This window comes from Halichoerus grypus, chromosome 13 (genome assembly GCF_964656455.1).
Source record: "Halichoerus grypus chromosome 13, mHalGry1.hap1.1, whole genome shotgun sequence".
NCBI classification, from domain to species: Eukaryota; Metazoa; Chordata; class Mammalia; order Carnivora; family Phocidae; genus Halichoerus; species Halichoerus grypus.
Genome location: NC_135724.1, coordinates 49,026,986 through 49,039,837, shown reverse-complemented (window position 1 = coordinate 49,039,837; position 12,852 = coordinate 49,026,986). Strand labels below are relative to the sequence as shown.

Here is a 12,852-nt window from a genome sequence, read left to right as displayed (position 1 = left end):
TAGAGTCATATACAAATCAGATGGGATTGTATTGATTTCCTTAAATATTGTCTATATCTTTGTAAATAGTCCCTTCCTTAAAGTTCTCTCAAATACCTCAGTTTGTGCCACATCTATCACACCAAGGCTCCAAAGTAGCTTATTCGGAAAAGTGGCAATTAAAGAGAAAAACTGAAATATTCATCCTGTATTTTATAAACTGTATTTCATGGTGAGCAAACAGCCCTATTGATGATGAGTAAAAGTTCTTAAATTCTTAAGTTCTCTTAATAGAAGAATTATAGTTAATAAATGTGAAAGGAATGATAGAATTAGAAAGTCATTATTTTGCTATCCCTAATGAAATAACTGATTCAATGGAAGATTGTAAGTGGATGGAACCTTTAGATGAAAGAATGATGAAGGATTTTACAAAGGAAATTATTACAGACAATTAACACCTGAACACACTGATTGACCTTAGCATCACTAAGGGTGGGCTAGCCAGGTATTATATGCCTCGTGATGTGAGGCAAAAGAAAACATTATGACTAAAAATTTATAATTAAATCAAGCTTTTAGATCTAACTACCAAATTACAGGAAATATGGAAGACAGAGGAACAAATTAAATGATTTCACAAGGAAACAACAACAACAAAAATCCAGAATGTGAAACACTGTACAGTACCAACGACCTAGTTTTTTCAACAAGACAATGTGAGGGTAAATAAGATACAGGGAGAAGACTGCACTATACTAAAAAGAGACTTAAAAGACCTTACAAACAAAAGCAACACGTAGACTTTGTCTGGATCCAGATTCTAAAAAAGCAACTGTAAAAAACACATTGTTTTATACACCAGGTAAATATGAATAAAACTGGGAATTAATGGTACCAAGAAGCTTTTAATTTTGTTAGACATGATAATGGCCATGGTGGTAACGAAGAAAATGTTCTCTGTTTTTTTTCAGAGATACTTACTGAAGTATGTAGGGGTGAAATGATAATATCTGGAATTTACTTTAAAATATTTTGGCAAGAGGGGCGCCTGGGTGGCTCAGTTGGTTAAGCGGCTGCCTTCGGCTCAGGTCATGATCCCGGGGTCCTGGGACAGAGCCCCGCATCGGGCTCCCTGCTCATCAGAGAGCCTGCTTCTCCCTCTCCTTCTGCCTGCCCCTCTGCCTACTTGTGCTCTCTATCTCTCTGTCAAATAAATAAATAAAATCTTTAAAAAATAAAATATTCTGGCAAGAAAAAGGGTGATGGATGAAGCAAGCGTGATAAAATTCTGAAAATTGCAGAATCTGGGTAATGGGGATTCACTATACTATTTTCCCTACTTCTGTGTATGTTTGAAATTTTTCATTTACAAAATTATCAAACAGAACAAAAATAAGAATCCCAACTCATGCAGAATCCTAGGACTCATCCCAAAAAATTCTGATTTTGTTTGTCTGGGCATGGGCCCAGATTCCATTTTTAACAAGTCCTCAAGTGAATCTGATACAGAGAATCTACAGACACATAGCTAAAAATTATACACTTAGACTACTTTACCACAAGTCTTTAAATATATCCCAAACCTTAAAGGAAAGGCATGATCATATCTCTTACCTCCCGTTCGAGCCTTACTCCACTCCTATCTGCTCAAAATTTACCCTTTTCCTGAGACTACCAATTCTACAAAAGCAAGACCCCTTTTTGTTTGTACTCAGCATGGTGTCCCCAGTGCCTATCAGAGTGCCCAGTACACACCAAATAAACATTTGTTGAATGAATAATAGCAAAGAGAAAAAGGAAGAGTTAAATGAGGTCCACTATTTCAAAAGGAGTTCCTCTCAGATAAAATTTCAATTCCTTTCCGAAAGTCAATTTGGAGTATGTAATAAAGACTATAAAGTATGGGAATAAAACAGTAAAATAAAAATAAACTAGGAATAAAGAGGGGGCACAGGTTAGCATACCTTTTAAAATAAGACACAAGTATAAGACAACCTCTAAACCCTCTGAGACATCAACTTTGGACATTAATTTGAACATCTAATGTCCCACTAACTGCTTAGAAACTACAATGAAAATGTACTCCTATATTTCACAATCTCAAACAGGGAGGCCAGGTGTATTAGAGAAGTAAACTACATGTATACATTTTAATGGATATGCAAATGAGTAACTCAACTACTGCCTCCTCTGCTCAAAAAGTGCAAACCTCTACACTTACGGACACAAGTCACAAATGCAAAAATAAAAAAGTGCCAAGTATAACAATTAACAATTAGTTTAGCATGATCTTCCAAGGCTATATAGAACTAGTTCCAAAAATAGCACTTACCAAAGATGGTTCCTATCCTTACATCTCTACCCCAACACCATTTAACTTTTAAATTCTATTAAGTAATGAATCAATGACACAACTTTTTAAGTTTTTACAGAAGTATAATAAACAAAGACTCATAGAATTTTTAGAGACACAATGGACATCAGCAACTATATGGCCCAACTCTTCATTCTACAAATGGGGAAACTGAAGCCCAGATAAGAAAAAAGATTTACTTGGTCACAGAGAGAAATTAACAGCAAAACAAGTTTATGCCAATGCTCTCAATTTTCAATCCAGAGGTTTTTGTTTTGTTTTACTATACCATGCAAATGGCATGTTTCAAAAAATATTTTCCATTGTGAAATGCAGCACTGTTTATCTTGCACACACGAGTGTGGCACACATTAGCTATGCTCTGTACTTAAACTAAATGGATGTACCTCTTTTTTAGTGAGGATAGGAATGGGGAAGTAGAGCTAATTGACTATCTTCAGCAATAGAACTCCATATGTAGTATTTACTGACATGTGGGGTTTTTGGCTAAATATGAAAACAGAATCTCTTGTTTTTACCATATATACACATAAACTTACAATTATGAAATAAAACTAAACTGTAAAGTTATGCAAAAACTAATCTAAAACTGAGAATTTACTCTTTGTTCATTACAAATTTTTTTATGTGGTTCCTCCTAGATTAAAAACATTTCTGACTCAAGAGATTAATGAATGGCCCAATTCATGTCTCAGCTGTTACTCTGAGCCACCTCTCTATACACCCACAGGGTACTTTTAGTGTAAGAGGGCCTATTTACAGAACACATACTGAAAGTACAAAAGATACAGAAACGGGACAAGATAACAAGTAAATCTCCACAAACCAGCTCCCAACTGCCTTTCTTATAAACCCCTGGCACAAAGTACGTATGTTATAAATCATGACTAAATAAATAGTCTCCAAAAGTTCCTCCCCATTCTACTCAATCCCATCTAAATGTCTCCATTTTTAGTTACAACTGGTTCGGACAGTTCAGTAAAATACAGCTGGATTATGAATTTATGGGCATGGCTTGAGGTGCCATCATTATTCTGCACTTACAGAAGATAATAAATATCAACCTCCAGCCTAAACGGTGACTAGCATACAACAGGAATACTATAAATATGACAAAGATAATAATTACCAATTAACAAATGCTTACTAAATGCCATATGCTGTGATAATTGCTTTGTCTATATTATTTAATCCTTACAACAATCTAGTACTATTATCTCCTCACTTTTCTGAAGATGAAATAAACTCTGACAGGTTAAAATAACTCACCTAAAATCATCTTGCAAGTACATGGCAGAGCCTACATTTGAATCCAAGTTTAGAGCCTACAAAAGATTCACTGAATGAATGAGTGGAATAATTTGTTTTTTAAAAAAATTCTTGCAACTTGGTTTCATCAAAACAGTCTGGTCCAAACTAACCAGATATGCAATTGACTGGTAACACCCATTAACCCATAAATTATGAACACTGGCAGGCATACAGTTTTAGGCTCAAAGATTTAATGACTTCAGGTCTTTTCATTTCACTAATATAACCCCAAATGTGATCAATTCAACTAGTAGGATGCACAGAGGGATTATACAGTAATAATCTTGAATCAGGAACACTAGCCAAAATCTGTTGAAATAACCCAACATGTGGCACAGAATTGTTAAAGTTCACAACAAAAATTCCAGGTTAGTGACAGGGAGAACAGTGGTGTCAATGACAAGGAAGTATATGGAAGAAAGCTCATTTTAGAATATGAGAAATTTAAGTGATAACATGACATCCGAGTACAGATGCCTAGTGAGCAGTCAGATATTTAGGATTTTGTTTTTAAGATTTTACTTATTTATTTGTCAGAGAGAGAGAGGGAGAGAATAAGCAGGGTGACCGGAAGGCAGAGGGAGAAGCAGGCTCCCCGCTGAGCAAGGAGCCTGATGCAGGACTCTATCCCAGGACCCTAGGATCAGGACCTGAGCCAAAGGCAGATGCATCCTGATATTCAGGATTGAAAACCAGAAAAAAAGACTAAAAAATAAAGACTTGGATATTGTGGGCATAGAGATGACAGTAGTTGAAGGTGTAAAAATAGATGAATTTTCAAGAGAGTGAATAAAAAGGTAAGTACCAAGTACAAGACCAAAGATTGAGACAGAGAGAAAAAGAAGTCAGCAATGAAAAAATGGGAAAGCACTGGTTTAAGAAGTCCAAGAAAAGAGAATCTAAAGGAAGAAAAACTAAAAAACAGAACACCTGAAACTTCATTTACATATGCTTCCTACATTCTGAAAAACTGACTAATGAAAAATGACAGTTAACAAATATGTATAAAGGGGACAGCAATGTTAGAACTCAGTTATGCACTGTTCAACTAATATTGGTTCCCTTCTTCCCTCCATTTTACCCACTACTGCTATACCTCCACCAGCTACACAAAACTAGAAAAAAAGGTTATGCTCTTAACTGGCATCCTGAAGCAGTATGCTAAACAAGCTAAAGGCAAGACAGCTATATTTTTTTTAACTCATTTATTTATTTGTCAGAGAGAGAGAGAGAGCACAAGCAAGGGGAGTGGCAGGCAGAGGGAGAAGCAGGCTCCCCGCTGAGCAAGGAGCCTGACGTGGGACTCGATCCCAGGACCCTGAGATCACGACCTGAGCTAAAGGCAGACGCTTAACCGACTGAGCCACCCAGGCGTCCCAAGACAGCTATATTTTCAAGAAATGTATGTCACCCTTCAAGACAAATATATACCTAATGCTCCCACCCAACTACCTTTGTTTTTCTTTTTTTTTTTTTTAAGATTTTATTTATTTATTTGAGAGAGAGACAGATAGTGACAGAGATAGCCAGAGAGAGCACAAGCCGGGAGGAGAGGGAGAAGCAGGCTCCCACTGAGCAGGGAACCCAACGTGGGGCTTGATCCCAGGACCGCAGGATCATGACCTGAGCCGAAGGCAGACTCTTAACCGACGGAGCCACCTAGGCTCCTGTTTTTCTTTTATAATTTCCAAATCATATGCATTTTTTCCTCTGGAAATTTAGACTTAAACTCTTGAGCTTATTGTTTTCAGAGGTACTCAAAACTATTGAGAAATTGTTAATAAGCCCCAGATAAAATAATTTTAAGCTTAAAATAAAGGCAGGGAAAAGGAAAACAGCTCGTGATAATCACTATAAACTATAACATGGACAGTAAGGGAACCATTAAGACACTGGAAAGAATGTGACTTACAGAAAACCAAGGTTGAGTGATTTGGATGATCTAGAAAATAAGTGAATAGTTACCATAATATTATCTGCAGACTATTTTAGCATTTATATTTGCAATATGAAAAACAGACTTATCTAGTTCTTAAATTATATGAGAAAAGGTTGGATAGCCACTTACCAAGGCTTCTTCCAGCTACATTATTTTATAACTACTAAAACTCATCATTAGGAGCTCAACACAAAAGGCTGTTTTGTGGGTTGGATTCTTTAGAAAAGATCTGCCAGTGGGGTCATGATCTCAGGGTCATGAGATCAAGCCCTACCTCGGGTTCCACGCTCAGCAAGGAACCCACTTGGGATTCTCTCTCTCTCTCTACCTCCCTCCATTTGCCCCTCCCCCTGCTCACAAGTTCTCCTTCTCTCTCTCTCTCTCAAACAAATAAATAAAATAAAATCTATAAAAAAGAGAGAGATCTGCCAGCAGACTCTTCTGAAACCAAGTTTTGGGAACTTTCATTTCTGAAGAGTGGATCTACTCAAGTAAATGCTTGATTTTATTTCTTGATATCACACACACACACGCACCCCAGAAGTTGAGTGCTGCACATGGCACATTAATACATATTCAGTAAGTATCAATTAAATAAATCAACAATGGCCAAAATAATAAAGAAAGGCAACCAACTTAAAAGGGGTATCATCCCTACAGGAGATGTCCAAAGTCCAGATAGGAAAGAGTAAGAACAGACTCACTGAAAAAAAAGTAAAGTTACCTGATAGGCCATTCTGAATGGTAGAATGAATGAATACTTAACGATGAACATAAAATACCATGCAAAGAAAAATCACGCTAGACACTACAAAACTGAAAAAAGGATTTGTCTCCAAAGAAAATATCCAATCTTTATCAAGTTCAGATTAATATGGTAATAAAATTTGAACAGCTATCAATAAACAATTATGAAACCAAATAGAAAAGAGGGTCAAGACTGTAAGACTACATATAAGGGGGGGAAAAATCTGTTGACTATTTTTCGAAATGTTCTTTCCCAAGTCTTAGGCTCCAAGATACCTGGCTGTCCTAACTCTGAAAAGGCTCTGATTGCCGACTTTGACTCTTCCTCTTTCTTCAACTTTCATCTTTTACCCTTTATCGTTAATATCAGTTTCAACTTGCACGTCTGTGCAAATGATTTCCAAATTGTCATCTTTAATTATGAGCTGTTTCCTATCTCCAACAGTCTACAGGTCATTTCTTTGTGGTTGTCCCACCACTATCCTTTGAAACACAACCTGAAATCGAACTTAATCTGTTGCCTACTCTTCCCAAGAGATTTCCAAACTTGACTTTGCTTGTTTTCAACAGTCTCCCTATAACCTAGCCTCAAATTTTTTAGCATCATGTATTTTCTCTCACTTTGGTTCCCCCTTCTCCCCAACCCTGCCAATCAAGTGCCATCAATTCTTCCTTTCCCATTATAATGCCCCAATTTGGGGCTTCAATAATTTCTGCACTATTAATTTGTTAAATCCCCAATCTCTTCTTACACACTCCACCCTGCATACAACTACCAGATTCATCTTCATTCATCCTGGCACAGTCTCGTTTACAAATATTTAATAGCCACAACATACTCAAGAAAATCTAAACTCTATAGCCCAGCAATCAAATTCTCCACATTCTAGCCCCAATCTATGTTTCCAACTTTATCCTGTTCCCCTAAACATGTCACAGCCAATCACATCCTCTATTCATGTTATCCTCTACTCCTCTGAATGCCCTCTATCTAAATCCTATCCACTCATCATAAGCATACTCTGGCCCTCTCAACACCCTCTTATTTTCAATAACCAAGAGCATGTATCACCTACACCAATTATTTGAAATCTATCACACATTTTTTTCAGTCTGTAAAGTGTTCTGCTTTGTTTCTGTGTATAAATGTGAGATTAGGTGTTGTTTTCCTAAATAGATCGGACTTTCAAGTAAAGAGTCTCCATGCCTTATATTTCTTCGTTATCTTCCACATTTCAACAAATCTGTGAGGTTCCCACCAATGAAACTAAGGCAAGAGGCTATACAACCTAAAAAAAAATAAAAAAAAAAAAGAAGCTACTAAACCCTCCCTATACCGCTGCTTTATGGAACTAGGAGATCAAAAATCAAAACAATCAAAAGTAACAGAAATTCTTAGTGGAAAGATGTGTTCAAATTCTTTCCCATTCCCTCATTCAATAAAACGTTTTAAATTGTATTAAGCATCCACCATCCTTGCTGTTTCTCAATATGAAGAGCATCTATAATGTAGGTGAGACATTTCAAATACACAACCCACAAGACTCTCCTTTCACAGTCAAGGATGCTAAAAGTAATTCTGAAAGCTTCGGGGAGAAATTTTCTGGTAAAACAGTACACATTTAAAAATATACACAGGTATTTAGAGTAACAAAATGCATGTTAATTTTAAATGATCTACATGATTTTCCTGATTCAACATGAGATTTTTAAATATTACCTCTTTTAATGGCATTATTTTGTTCACTTAATCTTAATCCCAAATATTGTATGCATGTAACATTAATTCTCTGAGGAGGCTGTAAATAACTATTCATATACATACTCCCTGTAACTTTAGAGATTATGCGGTTTTGTTTGGACTAAAATAGAATTATTATATAACTTTTAGTTGTTCAGTAAAGTAAAAGGAGAAACTCACAGAGTTTGCAACTATTAGTATCAGGGAAAATAGACAAAACTTAAAAACTATTTACAGATAACTGTAACCAATGAAAGATCTTTAAGAATTTGGCCTTTCATTTCATAAAACTTCTTCAGAATGTTTTAAAAGTGACAATGGTAAGCACACCAGCACCAAAAAAGGCAGTTATGATAAAGTATCTGTGTGGTACTTGTGTAATCTACAATACTGTAAAAGAGTTAATAATGTGATGACCTATCAGTGATCTTAGGTCTTTACACTTAACAGTCCAGCAACAAGTTCCCCCACACTCAAATCACCTATGACATTTTGGCTCAAAAATCACTTCCTCAATATCGATTCTCCATTGTCACTTCCAGGTCTAAAAACTAAACCCTTGGGAGCTAAATCGCTCTAAGTGGAAAGTAGTCTTTCCAGTATTACTGTCAAACCGATCAAAAAGATTAATATTACTAAGATCGTCATTCAACAAACTATATATGTAGAAATAACTGACGTGATAACTTTTTATGTGATGCCTGCAGTAGAGGTTTCTAAGTATCTTTTGTATAATGATGAACTGAGCCAGAGCTAAAAGTTCAGAGAGTAGTTAGTACAGGGCCAGTCCACAGATAAATAAGGCCACGGCATGAGATTTTAGTGGTGCTCCAAAAACTCTTCAGGAGAAACAGCAGATTTTGGTGTTTTCCAAGATTATGCACACCTGAAACTTTCTTTTGCAAATAACTAGACTGAAAGCAAGAGGAAAAGCAAATACACACTGAACCCCAGACAAGCAAAAGACAACAGCGCTACTCACCAGCAAACAATCTGAATTCACTTCCGATTTGGGATCCCGCAGCAGGTTGTCGATTTTTTCAAACCGAGTCTCAAAACTGTCCCCAGTCGACATGTTGCTGCTACTGTGACAATACCCTCGTACCAGCACCAGCAGCGGAAAGCAATTTCAACCAACTTCCTCCGGCGGTGGGTTCGCGGCCGCGGGGTGGAGAAGCCGGAACCTCAGGGTCACCAGGTGCGCCCGGTTCCCCCTCCTCCCCCTCACTGAGGGGATCTCCGCTTTCCAGACCCCCGGCTGGGGGCAACGGCGACCCACAGCCGCTCCGACGCCCAAAGTCGCATCCCACCCGGCAGCCCCTCACGACAGCCGACAGCGCTGTCGCCACCAGCCTCGTTGCTCCGGCGAGGTGCTTCAGCCTAGCGGGCCCCAGCCGCCTTCGCCATGGAGGGTTCCCCGTCCCGAGATGGGCAGGAGGTGGGAGAAAAAGAGAAGCAGGGTGGAGACTGCTCCGGGCAGCAGGGGAGGGAGAAGAGGAAAGGCGAAAGCGAAGGGCGGGTGCGGAGCTGTGCCAGCTGCCGCCGCCGCTTGGGCCACGGGCCCGACCCGTTCCGCTCAGAGGCGCTGTAGGCGGTCTAGCCCCGCATCCCCGGGTTTCCTTGGCGCGGCCCGACGCACCGATCCGACTCTGCCAAGAGCTGGTCCCCGCGGGATAGCCTCACTCTCCCATTTTGTCCCGTCGCTACTGGGGTGCTGCCGCGCTGTCCGGCGGGGCAGGGCGAGGTCGGTGCCAGATGAAGACTTAGAAAAGGCTGGAGAGCGGGCGGTGAGGAAGACGAGAGTCGGGTCCCGGCGGCTGCTGATGGGGGAGCTTCTGGGAGGGGCTGCGTCCCCTGCTCGGGAGAGGGCGAGTCGCGGCGGCGAATGCCTGGGGGGGTGGGGCGAGGGGGGCCGTGAGGGACTAATATGTCCGCCTTCCTGTTCAAACAAACGGAGACCGCCGGCGCGGACTGCGCATGCGGGGCGCGGCCGCTCGGAAGGAGAATCGGTCCCGCGCCACGCGCGCGCGCGCGCGCGCACGCCGGCGCCTCCGCAGGGTTGGGCTGGGCCGGGCAGGGCCGGGCTGGGCGGGGCGGAAGGCGGGGCGCGCACGGGGCCTCGCCGGCGGACGGGGAGGCCTGGTAGCGGGGAGGAGGGGACAGGGTGAGGCGGGCGGCACCGCCCTCGCCCCGGCTGGCTGTGAGGAGCCAAGTAGCTCTCTGGAGCTGGAGCGGAGGTCGGGGCGGGTTTGGCGAGGGGTTGGCGAATAGGGGCGCGGAGCTCTTTCTGTCTCTGGTCGCTTCCTAAGTAGCTGCCTCAACTCTGCTTCCTCTGGGCTGCAGTCGTCCGGAGCTTTCTGACCAGAAAGAAAGGGTGCTTGTTATTGTTATTTTGCAAATAGGTTCTTTTCTAGGCGAGATGCCTTTTTGCCGGCAGGCAGCAGCATTTTAGCACCAGCGGAGTTTAGTTTTCAGTAGTACTTCATCGTCGGCCCTCCGGGAGCGCCACAATGTTTAAACCGTCTGCGATTCCATGGGAAAATTACGAAGCAATGCAGCACTCAACTCTCCTAAGCCGAGCGTGTGTGTCAGGGGAGCACTAAAATATTGATTCCGGAAGATACAGTCCATAGAAATCAAGTTCAATTTGCTTAAAAAAAAACTCATAAAAAAATCAATATTTTTAAGTTACTCATACTAGTTCTTCCACACCATTATCATTCCAATTGTAGTTCTCTTCTTCATGTGTGATCCTGCCCGTTTCGATTTCAGAAAGCTCAGTGAAACTTAAAATTGTGATTTTAACAGAACCAATGTAGAATATGAAAATTATGGGCATTTCCTCTTAAGTCAATTGCTTCACTGACTGTGGTGTGAGAGGGTGAAATACTTGTTACTCAATCTGCTGATAATGTTCTTCATTGCTGTCAGCGGGAAATCTACCTTAATTTATTTCTAATCAATCTTCAGTTTTGCTCATAGGTCAAATTAAAGATTGCTAGAAATAGAAAACGTGGCTGTGTTTCCCCACACTGGAAAATGCTACGGATGAACCAATTGTCTTCCTATGTAAAAAACATTGCTCTGCGTCTACCACATGGTGTGAGTCAGAGGTTAGGAAAATGTTATATTGTTTGAAAAATGTCTCTTCCTTTTTCACTTTATTATATACAAGAAATATTTAGATACAAAAACCACTGTATAAATCAGGATAGGAAGTAAGTCTTCACAAAAATCATAACAAAGACGACAACTAGACAAAATTCAGGTATTTTATTAAATGCTTTTGCAGTGACTTTTCTTGGCTCCAGTATTTTAAGCTGGTCATGTGAATTAAATTTATTTTTAAGCATAGGGCTTAAAATAAATCTGGCAGTTACCCTAAAGTAAATTTCCTAAACTCTGCTTGTCCTTTTTTATTACCATTTTTAGGTATTCTTCGGAATTTTGTTGTTTCTCAGAGAACTGTGAGCATTATGTTGCTTTCCATTGGACACATATGAAAAAGTGCAGGTAGCTAAGACAATACATGAGTGGCACTGATAAATATAAGTGGAATTGAAAACCAATCAAAGCTACTGGAAATATATGTGAGGCCTATATATTTTAATTTTTTGTAAGGTTGATCTGATGATTGTAACCCCCAACTACTAAGTTGTCTTTTACCATAAGATAGATGGACTCTATATCAATTTTTTTAAAATGAAGTCCTCACCTGTCATAAGGTGGAATCATATGACGTTAAAGTTCCTTTGCAACTTTTAAATTCTATTGTCTAGTTATGGCTAATCTCTTCAACAGCATTGTGGATATTTGGGATCACACTTAAAGTATATATTAAAATTCTAAGTGCAATTGCAAAATACTGATTTGTATGAATAAGAATATAATATTAATTATACATACTGAGCATTTACCATATGCTAGGCATTATTGTATGCATTTTATACATGGAATCCAATTAAAACTTCAAAAGAATTCTGCTATGATTATACCTACATCATAGTTGGGGAAACTGAGGTGCAGAAAGATATGTTACTTGTTCAAGGTCATGACAGATCCAGATTGGAACAGAGTCAGACTCCAGAGTCCCCATTCTTAATAGCTGAGTATGCTAACACTATCCAATCCTAGTACAATAAGTATATCACAACTGTATTATTTACATTAGCACAGATTTAAATGATTCTATGTAAAAGAGGGAATTATAAAATTTGCGATGTGATCAGTATGATTATAGTTCCTAGGGAAAGATGTGAAATGATTTTAGCAAGGTTCAGAATAAAAAGGACCTTGACAATGTTCAAAAACAGTGGCTTTACTAGAGGTTTCCAAACACTGGGTCCAAGAACCAGTGGTACTCCTTAGTGGAGTTTTCCTGACCTGCATCAAAATGGGAATAAAGATATATTATTACATGTTTTCATAAAGTAAGCAGTTCTAATTTAAGACTGTCTTTCAGTCTGAAATTCTCTTTACTACTTTTTTAAAAAATTAAATGTACTTTCGTTTTAGAAGCAAGAGTAATAGTAAATGGTATAGTTTTTAATGTTCTTACTTGGAAATTTAAAACTTAGAGTGAGCAACTCTATGCAAATACATAGATTAAGTTAGTTATATCTTAATTTTTCTGGTTTTGGGAATTCAAACATCTGGAAACATTTAATTTAGATGAGACTCATGCTAGGACCCAATGAAGAGACTGCAGTGCTGAAAGAATTTGAATGAGGCATATTTGGGAAAGATCATGGAAAAATA

The 12,852-nt window shown here is 39.3% G+C and overlaps 1 protein-coding gene across 7 annotated transcripts in view; it reads right to left on the bottom strand.

Annotated features, from left to right (window-relative positions):
* ROCK1 (Rho associated coiled-coil containing protein kinase 1) overlaps positions 1–10,047 on the bottom strand; it is a 150,266-nt gene extending 140,219 nt beyond the window's left edge. For all 7 annotated transcript variants that reach the window (XR_013443368.1, XR_013443369.1, XM_078060545.1 and 4 more), the window contains exon 1: positions 9,077–10,047. Coding sequence is in view for 5 of the 7 variants with exons in the window: in XM_078060545.1 (XP_077916671.1) it covers positions 9,077–9,169 (93 nt within the window). In the remaining 2 variants the exon portion in view is untranslated. The remainder of the gene's footprint in view (positions 1–9,076) is intronic.
* Between the last annotated feature and the right edge of the window lie 2,805 nt (positions 10,048–12,852).